Raw genomic sequence first — 13,376 nt, 5'->3', positions numbered from 1 at the left:
ATGAGTTCCAGGACAGACTCCAAAGCTACCCAGAGAAACCCTGTCTTGAAAAACAAACAAACAAACAAAAACAAGCAAACAAACAAAAAGACTCAAGGGATTGAAGTCTTCTGGTTGGATGATGTAAGGAAATTGATAATCTTTAAGCACTGGAAGGTAAAATGTACTATGGTAAAGACACAGCCACCAATCATGCTAAAAGGGGAAGAGTGGTGTTTGGTCATTTTTATGGTTAGGCCCGTGCCCTCAGTAGATGATGATGATGACAGTGATGATGATGATGGTGATGGTGGTGATTTGAGGTGCTGGAGATAGGACCCAGGACCTTGCTTATTAGACAAGTGAGCTGTATTCCCAGCCTCATCTTTGTGACTTGCATGATGGTCTTGTTTTGATCTCTGTGCCAAAGTGCTTATAGAACCATCTCAATTTGTGCCCCATTGTGTCCACAGAATTGCCTCATCTGATACTGGTGGTCTGTGAACTTGTTAGTGTTCCCACCATGCTCAGCAGCAAGTGTTGGGTCAGCTCCTGGGTGGTATCTCTAGGGACTGATTTTGTCTTCTCAGATCTACTTCCAAATCTGTAGGTCTGGAGACAGCGCTCCATCCCTTCCTTTGTTATAACTTTCTGTCCTCTCTCCCACAGTCGCCTCTTCTCTGGAGGGGCCAATGCCAGGTACCCAGACACCATTGCCTTGACCTTTGATCCAACTAATCAGTGGCTGTCTTGTGTATACAACGACCACAGCATCTATGTTTGGGATGTGAGGGACCCCAAGAAAGTGGGCAAGGTGTACTCAGCTCTGTATCATTCTTCCTGTGTCTGGAGTGTGGAGGTATGTGGGATGGGTTTGCTGGAATACCATTGTGCGAATAGAAAATAGAGAGCACCAAGTACAGCCTTAGGTTTCTGCCTCCCTGTTTTCAATAGCTTCTCTGTCAAGGACACTGGGGCTTGGGTTTGAATGTTGGTACCTGTGTGGCTTCTGCTTATGTGCCTCTGCTTAGCCTGAGGTTTGCCTCATCCTGTGCTCAGGGATCTTGGATGAGTTACTAAACTTAACCAAGCCTCAGAATCCTTAGCTGTAACATGATGTACCCAATTTATGAAATTGTTGTAACAATGAAATGAAATGATGTAATTGAGACATTATGGCATAAAGGGTGCTGGTTTCATGGGCATTTTCTCACTATGTTGTGTATATAATAGTACTGTCTTGTTTCCTTACCACATGTCAGGCATCTGGCAAAGTCTTAGTACTCTGACTTGGATTTTATTCCCATTTCCATCTCCTTGAATAGGCAAATCTGTCTCCAAATGGAAGTGTAACTCTTACCCTCTGTCCATTCAGGTCTACCCCGAAGTAAAGGACAGCAATCAGGCCTGTCTGCCCCCCAGTTCCTTTATTACCTGCTCCTCAGACAACACCATCCGCCTGTGGAACACGGAGAGCTCTGGGGTACATGGCTCTACCCTGCACCGAAACATCCTCAGCAATGTGAGCCAGAGGCTTGGGCCCCCACTTCACGCCCAGTGTCCCCATACCTACAGATTGTGACCTTATTTTCAGGAACCGTCTCCCTCACTCTTGATCATTCAGCTTTTATTTGGCTGGGCTCTATGAGCCAAGGGCTGACATTTTCCCAGCATCCCTCTGTGCTTGCTGTCCTGCCTTAGCTGTGTCTCCTCTTATTTCCCACTAGGATCTCATTAAGATCATTTATGTGGATGGGAACACTCAGGCTCTGCTGGACACTGAGCTACCTGGAGGAGACAAAGCTGATGGGTCCCTGATGGATCCTCGAGTAGGCATCCGTTCTGTGTGCATCAGCCCCAACGGACAACACCTAGCTTCAGGAGACCGCATGGGGACGCTTAGGTAATGTCAGTTCTGGGCGAGGTACTGATTGCCTTCCATGATGGCTGGGGTAGTTAGGTCGTTTAGGAAGGGTTGTCTCCCCCAAAAAAATCTAGCAACAAAATATTTATTCCCTGAAAGGAAAAGAATGAGCTAATGGTAGAGAGCTCAGGAAAAGCCATCTCAAGAAAGTGGCACAGCCTGAGGAAGCCTATGATATGGGGTTCTAAGAAGGACATAGTATTGTTTCCATAGTGTTCTTGCAAAAAAAAAAAAAGCATATAACTCAGCTCACTCATGAGAGACTTAAATGAGGTACATACAACAGAGTAACTGTCAGTGTTCTTCAAAAGTGTTAAGGTCATGAAGGGTAAGAAAGGATGGAAAAACTATCACAGATTAAGAGTGATAATTAATTGCTATTTGGACTCTGTCGGTTCCTGGATTAGGTAAGGACATATGGAAAAATTGTGACATATGAATATGATATTTAGTTACTAGTAAATGCCCTGGCTCTGGTAATATGCTGTTGTTATGCATGTTAATTAAGAAGAACTGGGCAAGGGAAATATAGAAAGAACTCCTATACTATTGGAAAATTTCCTTTCAGCTTAAAAGTATTTGTTTAAAGGTGGGAAGAGGATGTAACAGAAGGAGGCCTCTCCTCTTGCAGCTTTTCAGTGATTCCTCATCTTTGCAGGGTGCATGAGCTGCAGTCCCTGAGTGAAATGTTGAAGGTGGAAGCCCATGACTCTGAGATCCTGTGCCTGGAGTACTCTAAGCCAGACACAGGTAAGGTCTACTCTGGCACAGGGCCCCTCCTGCCCTGCCAGTACCACTCATGCCTGTCTTGGCTTCTGATAATCTTGAGTGCTGTAATCTTTGGATCCTTTGGTCTTAGCAGGATTTTAAGAAGAGGGTGTGTCTTAGTTAGGGTCTCTATTGCTGTTAAGATACAGCATGACCATGGCAACTCTTATAAAGGGAAACATTTAATTGAGATGGCTCACAGTTCAGAGGTTCTGTCCATTATCATCATGGTGGGACATTGTGACATGTGGGCAGACATGGTGCTGGAGAGGTAGCTGAGAATCCTACATCCTGGCAGAAACAGGAAGTGGTCTGAGTGTCAAGCTGAGTGAAGCTTAAGCAAAGGAGACCTCAAAGCCCAACACCACAGAGACACTTTCTCCAACAAGGCCACACCTCCCTAATAGCGCCACTCCCTTTGGGGGCCATTTTCTTTCAAACTACCACAGGGTAACTCTGTCCCTGTTCCATGGTTCATATAGCTTTAGGGATATGAGACTCCATCCCCTTGGGGCTCTTTACTGGGTAGAATTGAGAAGCCTGCTCATGTGAGCTGATGGTGTTCTTCCAACTCCAGGTTTGAAGCTGCTGGCCTCAGCAAGCCGGGACCGTCTGATCCATGTGCTGGATGCTGGGCGGGAGTATAGTCTACAACAGACACTAGACGAGCATTCATCCTCCATCACTGCTGTCAAATTTGCAGGTGGGGACTGGGGATTGAGGCTACCTCAATCTTCCACCTATCCCCTTGCTGTACTTGTATGGTCTTCTGGTAGGGGGGACGTATTGGAACGTAGCTGGGAGTCATAAGGCTGGGTGGAGAAGACAGGTAGAATACAGACTTTCAGTCTTGGAGACTCTGAGTCAGATAAGCTGGGCTGAGGTTTAGTGGACATAGGTTTAGTGGAATGCATTCCATTTTAATCAGTTGGTAGAGTAGCTTGATTGGGGAAAAGAAGGGAAGGAAGGTAGGAGAGGCTGCCTTCATGTGGTGGAAGCAGCCGGGTCCCTGTCCCCATAGCCAGTGATGGGCAAGTGCGCATGATCAGCTGTGGAGCAGACAAGAGCATTTACTTCCGAACGGCGCAGAAGGTAAGGCCGCTGGGTGTCCCTGACAGAGTAGGGTGGGAGCGGGGTCTCAGCTTACAAGAGGTGAAGAGAGAGAAAGCAAGCTCTGACCGGGTGATGCTTTGGGGTGTGGTCTACCCACATGCTCCCTGCTGCAGTCTGGAGAAGGAGTACAGTTTACACGAACACACCACGTGGTACGGAAGACAACCCTCTATGACATGGATGTAGAGCCCAGCTGGAAATACACAGCCATTGGCTGCCAAGACCGAAATATTCGGTGGGCATTTCCTTCATTCATTCATTTATTTTGTGTGCGGTGATGTGCATGGTAAGCCTGTGGATGTCAAAAGGACTGTTTTCAGGGCTGGTGTCTTTCTTACCGTCTCATGGGTCCTGAAGATCAAACTTAAGTCATCAGGCTTGCAGCAAGTAGCTTTACCCTCTGGGTCCTTTTGCTGGTCCCCACTTCTCAGATTTTGGACCACATTCTTTCATGCAGCTCGCTCCCCATATCACCTGTCTTTTTGTCCAAGGTTTTGAACCTCTTGCAGGCAGCAAAGTACTTTGCCTTACCTGAGAGAGTAGACCTTGGGTGGTGAGAGGGATCTCCCAGATCGCATGGAGAGTGAATGCTTGTTCGTGCCTGTATCATGTGAGCTTTGATCCTCACACCTACTGTGTGTGACCAGGTGCCTTCCTTTACAGTATCTTTAACATCAGTAGTGGGAAGCAGAAAAAGCTGTTTAAAGGGTCACAGGGTGAGGACGGGACTCTCATTAAGGTAAGGGCCCAGCGGGACAACACCAGATGGCCCGGGGATGGAGTGGTAGGTACTAAATGAAGAGGGTGAGCTACTTCCCTCCTCTTTCCACTGTGTCTTCTCAGGTGCAGACAGACCCCTCGGGGATCTACATTGCCACCAGCTGTTCTGATAAGAACCTCTCCATTTTTGACTTCTCCTCAGGTGAATGTGTGGCCACTATGTTTGGTCACTCAGGTGAGTAGCACCCACCTCCTCGTCCAGAATTCTACTTCGTTCCCTTGTCTATTGCCGCCCTATGATTCTGTCGTTCTACCCTGGGAGGGATCAATTGACCGAAGCAAGGGTAGGAAGCCATGCTGGCAGATGGGGACAGTGTGGTATGTTTCCCTTCCCCACATCCAGACTGTCAGAGCACAAAGCCCCTAAGCGTGAATAGAACCCCACTCTCCCCTCCAGCCAACACCCATCTTCACTGCTAGACCAGGCAGGAATTTGGCTAGGGTCAATAATGCTTTCATGGCATTCATACACTATATTCTTTGCTCTTTACAGAGATTGTCACTGGCATGAAATTTAGTAACGATTGCAAACATCTCATCTCTGTGTCAGGGGACAGGTGAGCAGAAGCCAATTTCCCTGAGAGACAGACTCTTCTCTGTGCCACCCTGACCTCCTCTCACTTCCTCTCATGGTGTCTCTGGGAAGTGGGTCTACATAGGGATATTTCTTGGTGGGGCCTGGCCTGGCAGTGGAGGGCGGCTTGGATCTCCTTGCCAATTCCTGGGAAGTAGGGACGAATGTTACTGCTACCTCCAGAGTCCTCACCCAATGCTGTGGCTCCACTCTAGCTGCATATTTGTCTGGCGCCTGAGCTCTGAGATGACCATCAGCATGAGGCAGCGCCTGGCTGAGTTGCGCCAGCGTCAGCGAGGGGGCAAGCAGCAAGGACCAACCTCTCCCCAAAGGGCTTCTGGACCCAAACAGTAAGTGGGCCAGAGACTGGCTGTGCTGATTGTTGTCCACATAGTTTGGTGATCTCCCTGCTCCTCCTCGCTTAGAACTTGGCATTCATCAACTCCTGTGTCTCCCTAGACCTCCCAGAATTCTCATGCACAAGCCTATCATGTTGGCTTCTTCCCTAGTGGATCTCATCTCCCTGTGTTATTGTCTTGGACTCAGGCACCAGGCTCCAGTGGTACCTCCTTCTGGACCAGCTCTTTCATCAGACAGTGACAAGGAGGGAGAAGATGAGGGTACTGAAGAAGAAGAACTGCCAGCTCTACCCATTCTTGGCAAGAGTACCAAGAAAGAGCCAGGTTTGTGGCAGTCAGGTGTGAGGCAGACAGGCACTAGCTGGTGTAGTGGCCAGATAGCCCCATCTGGACCTCGGGCTCAGGAAACTGGGCCATCACAGTGATCACACAGGGGAAGATGTTGTGGGCCCCTGGTCCCATAGGTGGATAGGTCGGAAACACTTCTGACTGCCTATTTCTGTCTAGCCTCAGTCTCTAGTCCAGCCTTGCTCCGAAGCCTGTCCCACTGGGAAATGAGTCGGGTAAGTGGCCATCACTGAAACTTGCTTCCAAGGTTACTGGAAGTGAGGGGGGTAGCAGCAAAGTCCTTTGTTCCTCGTGAGGCATTTGGGTATCGCATCTGCCTACATCCTCCAATCCTGTTTCCAAGGGAGGCCTTTATTGAAGTCAGGCAGCTGGTGTGGTCTGGGATAAGGGATGAGGGAGCAGTAGTCTTCCCTTCTTGTATCAGATGACTAGCTACACTAAAGGAGGTGTCTACCTCATCTGCCAGGAGCCTAGGAGAAATCCCATCCAAGAGTAGCTTGGTTTTGTTTTGAGACAGGGTCTCACTATGTAGCCCTTGGCTGGTCTGGAACTCAGAGAGACCCACAGGGTTTTGCCTTTGAGTGCTGGGATTGAAGGCCTGCACTACCATGCTCTGCTTAAACAATAACAAACAAAGCAGCATGTGGTGAGGAGTCAAAAAGTGGTGTGAGTCACATGGTTAGAAGGAAAGTCTAGGAAAACCAAGGGCCCAGCAAGTAAAAATGTAGGGAAACGAGTTCTGAAGACCCCAGTGAGGCATTAAGTTCAGAACAGTCAGAGGGAAGGGCTGCAAGAGGACACATTGCTGTGACTATTTCAGAGAGGCAGAGAGGGCTAGATATTTTCAGCAAGCCCCAAAGCAGCCCTGTCCTCACATGTCCCAAGTTTTATTTTGAGCCTAGCACTCTGTTGGTGATGTGGAATCTGGTGCACTCTGGCCACGCCAGGGTCTCCGTTCTTTGTTGTTGGTTTGTCCTTATTGCTGTGAAGGGACTCTGGGTTCTGTGGGGCATCTTCAGAGAATAGGATTATTTGGAATCCTAACTGTAGACTATAGAAGAAGAAAAAGGCAGAAACTAGAGAGGTTCCTTTTGAGGGTCTAGAGTGCAGCTCAGAGCATGTACTCTAGAGCCAACCTAGCCTGCAGGCCACTTACTATCCTATGAGGACTTAGGCTAGTCACTGAAATTCTCTGTGCTTCTGGTTCCCTCACTTGTGAGATCTGGGATAATGATGCTGCCTTCTCTGTAACATTGTTGTAAAGGTAAAATGAGCTAGTACATGGAAAATGCCAGGCAAGCAAACTATACATGCATAGATGTTTGTTTGTTGATTGTGTATTCTAATTATTACTCCTTTCTCACCTACAACCACCAGGCGCAAGAGAATATGGAGTTCCTGGGCCCAACTCCTGTAGCTAACACAGGACCCAAAAGAAGAGGGCGCTGGGCTCAGCCAGGTGTGGAGCTGAGTGTTCGCTCTATGCTGGACTTGAGACAGCTGGAGACCCTGGCCCCAAGCCCTCGAGGTCCCAGCCAGGATTCACTGGCTGTGTCCCCATCTGGTCCTGGGAAGCATGGTTCACAGCCCCCTGAGCTCTCATGTGATAGCCAGGTGAGCTAGCTTTTACCAGCCAGAGTCCAGCCTGGCTTCCTGCTGCCTCTTCCCAGAACTGGTGTTCACCAAACCCTCGCCAACTTCTACCTCCTCTCAACACCCTCTTTTCACATCAGCAACCCTCACAAGTACCCCTTCTTTGTGTGTTTCCAGAAGGAAAAGGCTCCTCGGCTTCAGGCTTCCCAACCCTGTTCCTGCCCCCACATTATCCGATTGTTATCACAAGAGGAAGGAGTCTTTGCCCAAGATCTGGAGCCTGCACCCATTGAAGATGGTATTGTCTACCCGGAACCCAGTGACAGCCCTACCATGGATACCAGGCAAGGGTTGTGCCATGGCCAGAGCTCATGGGGCCATGTAGCCCTCAGTGTTCCTTCCCCTCTGAGTTTTTTCAGTTAGGCAATGGTTGGTCTCCAGGCCACTCAAGATTTGCCTGCCACCTCATTCCTACAGTGGAACTGACCCCTGCTCACTGTTTATTCTTTCTTTTGCTGGCCTTCCTGGCAGTGCGTTCCAGGTGCAGGCTCCAACCAGAGGATCCCTAGGAAGAGTCTACCCAGGCACCAGGGGCTCAGAAAAACACAGTCCTGACAGTGCGTGCTCTGTAGACTACAGCAGCAGCCGGCTTTCCAGCCCCGAACACCCCAATGAAGGTAAGGCTACAACGTGAGGAAGGGACAACTGGCTGAAGCAGGGGAGGCAGACCTGTGACAGACAGGTACAGTGTGATGCCTCTCCCCTCCCCCACATCCAGACTCTGAGAGCACAGAGCCCCTAAGTGTGGATGGCATCTCCTCAGACCTTGAAGAGCCAGCCGAGGGTGATGAAGAAGAGGAAGAGGAGGGAGGCACTGGCCTCTGTGGGCTACAAGGAGGCAGCCCTCATACCCCGGATCAGGAACAGTTTCTGAAACAGCACTTTGAGACGCTAGCCAATGGGGCTGCTCCAGGTGTGGTCAGTGGGCCAGTCTTCAGTCAGTGGAGTCTGCGCCATCCTTCCCATGCCTAGCTGAGAGGGAGGGTCTGGCAGGCAGGGCCTTAGGTTTCTTTGTAGGAGAGGCAAAACCTGGGGCAAGAACTTAACTTCTGACTCAGTTCATGATTTCTGTGCCACTTGCAGGGGGTCCAGCACGGGTCCTGGAAAGGACAGAGTCTCGGAGCATCTCATCCCGATTCCTGCTGCAAGTGCAGACCTCCCCACTCAGGTACACCCCAAGTGGCTCTGCTGACCTGCTGCTCCTGCACCTGGCACAGCATGGAGCCTTCTTCCCTCCTGTCCCGAAGAGTATTTTGAACTCCCAGCTTTGGAACAAGTGGCCTCACCCAAACTCTGTCTTGCTTTGTGCTTGTCCTCTTCTGGTGCCTTTCTGTCTGTGAGAGCATATGAACATCTTAGAGGGAGGAAAACACCGAGCCTTCTCTGGACCTTTTTCCAAACCCTTTCTCCCTGTAGGGAATCATCTTTGTCGTCCTCAAGCTTGGCCCTGATGTCAAGACCTGACCAGGTGTCACAGATATCTGGTGACCAGCTGAAAGGCAATGGTGCCACTCCCCCAGGAGCACCCCCAGAAATGGAACCCTCTTCTGGCAACTCCGGCCCTCAGCAGGTGGCTCCTGTGCTGTTGCCACGAAGGCGTAGCAACCTCGACAACAGCTGGGCCCCCAAGAAAATGGCTACAACCTGCCCCTTAGCTCAACTCCAGAAAGCCCAGTCTGTGCACAGCCTTGTTCCACAGGGTGAGGAGCCTGGTGTGCTTAGCTCCAGGGTATGGGAAATGTGGGACATGTATGTGGGCATGCTGGAGGAAGGTGGTGTGTCCCCATGCTTGCCACTGCATGTCCCTTGGTGGTCTTGTTTGGGGGAAGTAGCAACTAGGGATTGAGCCCTAGCGTCTGGCATACCAGCCTGACCTGCAGCTGTCCCTGCCTCCGATGCAGATGAGGTGCCTTCATCACGTCCACTGCTCTTCCGGGAGGTGGAGATCCAGGGCAGCTTAGGATCCCTGCCACAAGCTGATAGCTGCCTATCTCAGACACACTCCTACCAGAACCCCACCACCACCAATACGGCCAAGCTAGCTCGTAGCATTTCTGTTGGGGAGAACCCGGGCCTGGCGACTGAACCTCAAGCTCCTGCACCAGTCCGAATCTCACCGCTCAACAAACTAGCTTTGCCTAGCCGGGCTCACCTTGTCCTGGACATCCCCAAACCACTGCCTGACCGTCCTACTTTGACCACATTCTCACCTGTAACCAAGGGCCGAGTCCATAATGAAGCAGAACAATCTGGCTCCCTGGTGAGCCTAGGAAAGGCTCACACTACATTTGAAAGGCGGGCCTATTCAGGGGAGGGTGCCACTCCTAAACCTAGGACAGAGGGCCAGGGTGACCCTGGCCCCAACCACCCCTGTGCCCTGCCGGTCAGCAACCTCCTCCAAGGCCCTGAGAGCTTTCAGCCCCCATCCCCTGAGAAGACTGCTAACCCCATGGAGTGCACCAGGCCAGGGGCAGCCCTGAGCCAGGACTCAGGTGCGCACAGCTGCCCAGCCGCATCTCTCACCCCATCCTCTTCCCTGTCTCTGTTGGTCTCTCTCTGGCTCCATCTCATGTCTGTGCGTCCAGCCTTTGGCATTTTTCATCCTGTCTGCTCCTGTCTTGGTCTATAAGTCATACACCCCTGATGGTGAGACACTCCTGCCACCCTTCATCATCTTCCTATGACCCATTCAACCCTTTAGTGAATTCTGGATACTGGGGCTGGCTCTGGGGCTAGAGCTAGGGCTGGGTTTTCCCGCTAAGCTTTCCTTGTCTATGTGGTGTCAGGAAAGGTGCTGGAAGGGAATGAGGCACCGGGCAGGGACTGTGGGCTGAAGGGGCTTACGGCACTGCTCTCGAGGCCCTGGGATGGGATGCCTGAAAGAGCAGCTGGACCTCACTGGTGTTTGTCCTTCAGAACTGGCCTTGAGTCTGCAACAATGTGAACAGCTTGTGGCAGAGCTCCAGGGGAATGTACGCCAGGCAGTGCAGCTCTACCACTTGGTGAGTGTTGGGTAGCAATGGTAGGAAGACAGCTTCTCGGCAGTGCTACACGCTTGAGTGTCTAGAACAGTAACAGTAAGGGTTCTTCTCCATACTGGGTGGAGCGCTCAAAAATATTCTGAGAATAGTAAATGAGAGGGTCAGAAGCCAGGCCAGGCCTCAACCCCAGAATCTATTGGTCATTCAAACCCAGGCTAAGAACTGGAGCAGTCAAGACAGGGTGGTCACTTAGAACATCATCTTGTTCAAGAAAATCCCAAATCATGCCCGTCGTCTCAGTGTAGCTATTAATAGTATGCTTTTTCATACCCCCAAATGGTCTGGGCTCTTTGTATGTAGGAAACAACTTCACAGTGCCCACGTTTGAAAGAGAAAGTACGGCCTGTTTGAGTTGTTGGGGAAAGTGGTGAAGAAGAAGAAGTAGATGGTTTTATTTAGTCTAGAGAGACTTTCATCTGGGTCACCCATCAGAGTGACTCTGATCGTACTGGTGGTGCGTGTCCCTTCTGGACAGGCTAGGCCCAGGTGGGGCCCCCTTTTCTGTATCATTCTCTACTGAACCTCACCTCACTTGCAGTGTTCTTGTTGCAGGTGACCAGCTGTAAGACACCTTCAGCAGAGCACAGCCACATCACCCGTCTCCTGAGGGACACCTTCTCTTCAGTGCGGCAGGAACTAGAGGCCCTGACTGGAGCTGTGCTGTCTAGCCCGGGCGGCAGCCCCGGGGCTGTGGGGGCTGAGCAAACTCAAGCCCTGTTGGAGCAGTACTCAGAGCTATTACTTCGAGCTGTGGAGCGGCGTATGGAGCGCAGACTTTGATTTCCAGAAGCCTGTCCAAAATGAATGCTCCCCACTGAACCTGTAACCCTTCTTCCACTCATCAGAACCTGTGAGAATGTCTGGAGTGGACAGCAGGGGTCAGTGCTCAGAGGCAAAGCAGCTTTCCCAGCTGCTGCTCAGGGGCCCCTGTATTTATTAATTTATTTCCATGACTGTTGCCTCACTTCCTTGGGACTCCTGCCTCAAAAGCCCCTCCAGTGGCTCATAGCAGGGCAGGTCTTGAGTCTATGTCTTCTTGGTGCTGTGAGGGGTAGGAGGGCAGCCTGCCTCATCTGGGGGCACTGGGAAGGGCTGGCCTTCTCTTCTTAGAAGCCATTTGAATTTACTTCAGGGATCAGCTCCCTGGGGTGGAGCATACACAGGGTACTCCCTGGGGTGGAGCGTACACAGGGCACTCTGGGGGAGCGGTGAGAGGAGATGAGGCACTTAGTGCCCTCAAGCCAGCTGTAGACCCTTACCTCTGCCCTCACACCAGCTGCACTCTCCTGGCTGCCAAAGCAGGAGTGGTTTTACCCTATTCCTGGCAGTTGAGAAAGGTAGAGCTGCCTGGCCCTCCAGGGGATCCCAGCCCTTAGAAGACTTGAGTTGGTGTCAGGGCCTGAGCCGCACATTCCACTCCAATTCTCCCTGCAAGAGAGCCCCAGTATTTTCTACCGAATCCCTTTTTTTTTTTCCTTGTGGAGCCAGTTGTGGGATTTTGCTGCAGGACAGTGAAGCCCTCTGCTGAGCAAACACAAAGCCTGCCTACTTTTCTCAGCCCTTTGGGCTTCCTCATTCTCTAACCCTGGTCCCTAGAGGACTACTGAAGCCCCAGGGACCGCTTTCTCCCTATATCCTGGGCAATGCGCAATCAGAAAACTGTATTGGGAGTTCCCTCATGGTTTACAGGGCACTAGCCCACCTTCCTAGGACTTTGGCCACACACAGACACACACGTATACACAGTTGGAGTGTTCATTGTTAGAATACTTGCCTGGCTGGTAGGTACCTGGTTCTATCACATTTGGCCTCAGCTTCACTAGCCTGGCTTAGTTAGAACTCTTATCCAGAAACATGAGAAGGAGCACACTAAAATTCTGGAATCTTGGTGTCCGAAGCCAGGTTGACAGGAGATGGCTATAGGATACCTGGCTCACAGAGGAGGCTCTTTTTCAAAGGCAGAACTGGGTGCTCAGAGACACTGGGTACTGGAGATTGTGGAGTGGAGGCTGTGGGCAAGAGACACGCTGGAAAAGTGATAGGTGGACAGGTAGATGGCAGAGGTAGGGGGACAGAATTAAGGTAATTGTTAGAGGGTAAAGAGAAGCTATAGGCAGGCTGTAGGTAGGAACAAGTAGTGAGGTGGTTGCAGAATTGGAGTGAGTGTGTGTCTCCGGGCCCTCCCCCCTCTGCATTAGGTAACGCAGAATGACATTTCACAGGATTTAGACAACAAAACCTGCTGAAGCACCTTCCAAGTTCTGGAGGCAGAGGCTAGAAAGAAACAGCTTTAATGGGTGCTTAGCCTTGGTGGTTCGGCCTGAGTGCCCCAAGTACATCCAAACCATGTATTCCCATTTTTTACTACCGGCCTGACCAAACTCCTAGTCCAAAGAATAGCAGCGGCTGGGGCGGACCCTTTGGCAGTCAGGATTAGATATCTGCTTACTGCTAGGGCTGCCCTGACCTTAGCCAGCCTGCTCTTCTTGAGGGAGCCGGTCTTTCCCTGCGCTCTAGCCTGCACGGATGGGGTCTTGAGGCCAGTGGTGCTTGGTTCCCTTTGCATGTCGGAGGCCACTGGCCACTGCTGCCCACGTCCAGATTTGTCCCATCCCGGTTTTAAAAAGCCCCTTATTTATAACTTTTATACTGTGGCGCCTGTCTCCTCCCCGGCTGTACGGGGTGGGGCTGTTTTAACGTCTCGTTTGTACCGATGTATGAAATTGTCAATAAACACAATGATTTGTTAACTGGCTAGCAATCTCTGAAGAAGGCGCCGCTGGTCGCACCTCCTGAGGGGCGGGGCGCGGCGCGGCGAGGGCGGAAATGGGGCGGGG

At 51.0% G+C, this 13,376-nt stretch overlaps 1 protein-coding gene across 3 annotated transcripts in view; it reads left to right on the top strand.

The window, feature by feature from the left end:
- Positions 1 to 13,289, top strand: part of Mapkbp1 (mitogen-activated protein kinase binding protein 1) — a 54,274-nt gene extending 40,985 nt beyond the window's left edge. Inside the window, exons 9-30 of one of the 3 annotated variants that reach the window (XR_004770486.1) lie at positions 649 to 838; positions 1,355 to 1,501; positions 1,707 to 1,882; positions 2,562 to 2,653; positions 3,249 to 3,374; positions 3,693 to 3,763; positions 3,898 to 4,019; positions 4,448 to 4,523; positions 4,628 to 4,739; positions 5,058 to 5,121; positions 5,354 to 5,488; positions 5,685 to 5,821; positions 6,005 to 6,060; positions 7,223 to 7,459; positions 7,616 to 7,782; positions 7,970 to 8,115; positions 8,217 to 8,411; positions 8,582 to 8,666; positions 8,915 to 9,198; positions 9,400 to 9,758; positions 10,415 to 10,500; positions 11,092 to 11,230. Coding sequence is in view for 2 of the 3 variants with exons in the window: in XM_027422137.2 (XP_027277938.1) it covers positions 649 to 838; positions 1,355 to 1,501; positions 1,707 to 1,882; positions 2,562 to 2,653; positions 3,249 to 3,374; positions 3,693 to 3,763; positions 3,898 to 4,019; positions 4,448 to 4,523; positions 4,628 to 4,739; positions 5,058 to 5,121; positions 5,354 to 5,488; positions 5,685 to 5,821; positions 6,005 to 6,060; positions 7,223 to 7,459; positions 7,616 to 7,782; positions 7,970 to 8,115; positions 8,217 to 8,411; positions 8,582 to 8,666; positions 8,915 to 9,198; positions 9,400 to 9,990; positions 10,415 to 10,500; positions 11,092 to 11,319 (3,523 nt within the window). In the remaining variant the exon portion in view is untranslated. Of the gene's footprint in view, positions 1 to 648; positions 839 to 1,354; positions 1,502 to 1,706; positions 1,883 to 2,561; positions 2,654 to 3,248; positions 3,375 to 3,692; positions 3,764 to 3,897; positions 4,020 to 4,447; positions 4,524 to 4,627; positions 4,740 to 5,057; positions 5,122 to 5,353; positions 5,489 to 5,684; positions 5,822 to 6,004; positions 6,061 to 7,222; positions 7,460 to 7,615; positions 7,783 to 7,969; positions 8,116 to 8,216; positions 8,412 to 8,581; positions 8,667 to 8,914; positions 9,199 to 9,399; positions 9,991 to 10,414; positions 10,501 to 11,091 lie in introns of all 3 variants that reach the window. The other 2 variants (XM_027422137.2, XM_027422138.2) reach the window with 2 other exon arrangements.
- The last annotated feature ends 87 nt before the right edge of the window (positions 13,290 to 13,376 follow it).

This window comes from Cricetulus griseus, chromosome 6, assembly GCF_003668045.3.
Source record: "Cricetulus griseus strain 17A/GY chromosome 6, alternate assembly CriGri-PICRH-1.0, whole genome shotgun sequence".
NCBI classification, from domain to species: Eukaryota; Metazoa; Chordata; class Mammalia; order Rodentia; family Cricetidae; genus Cricetulus; species Cricetulus griseus.
This window is presented reverse-complemented; position numbering and strand designations above follow the sequence as displayed.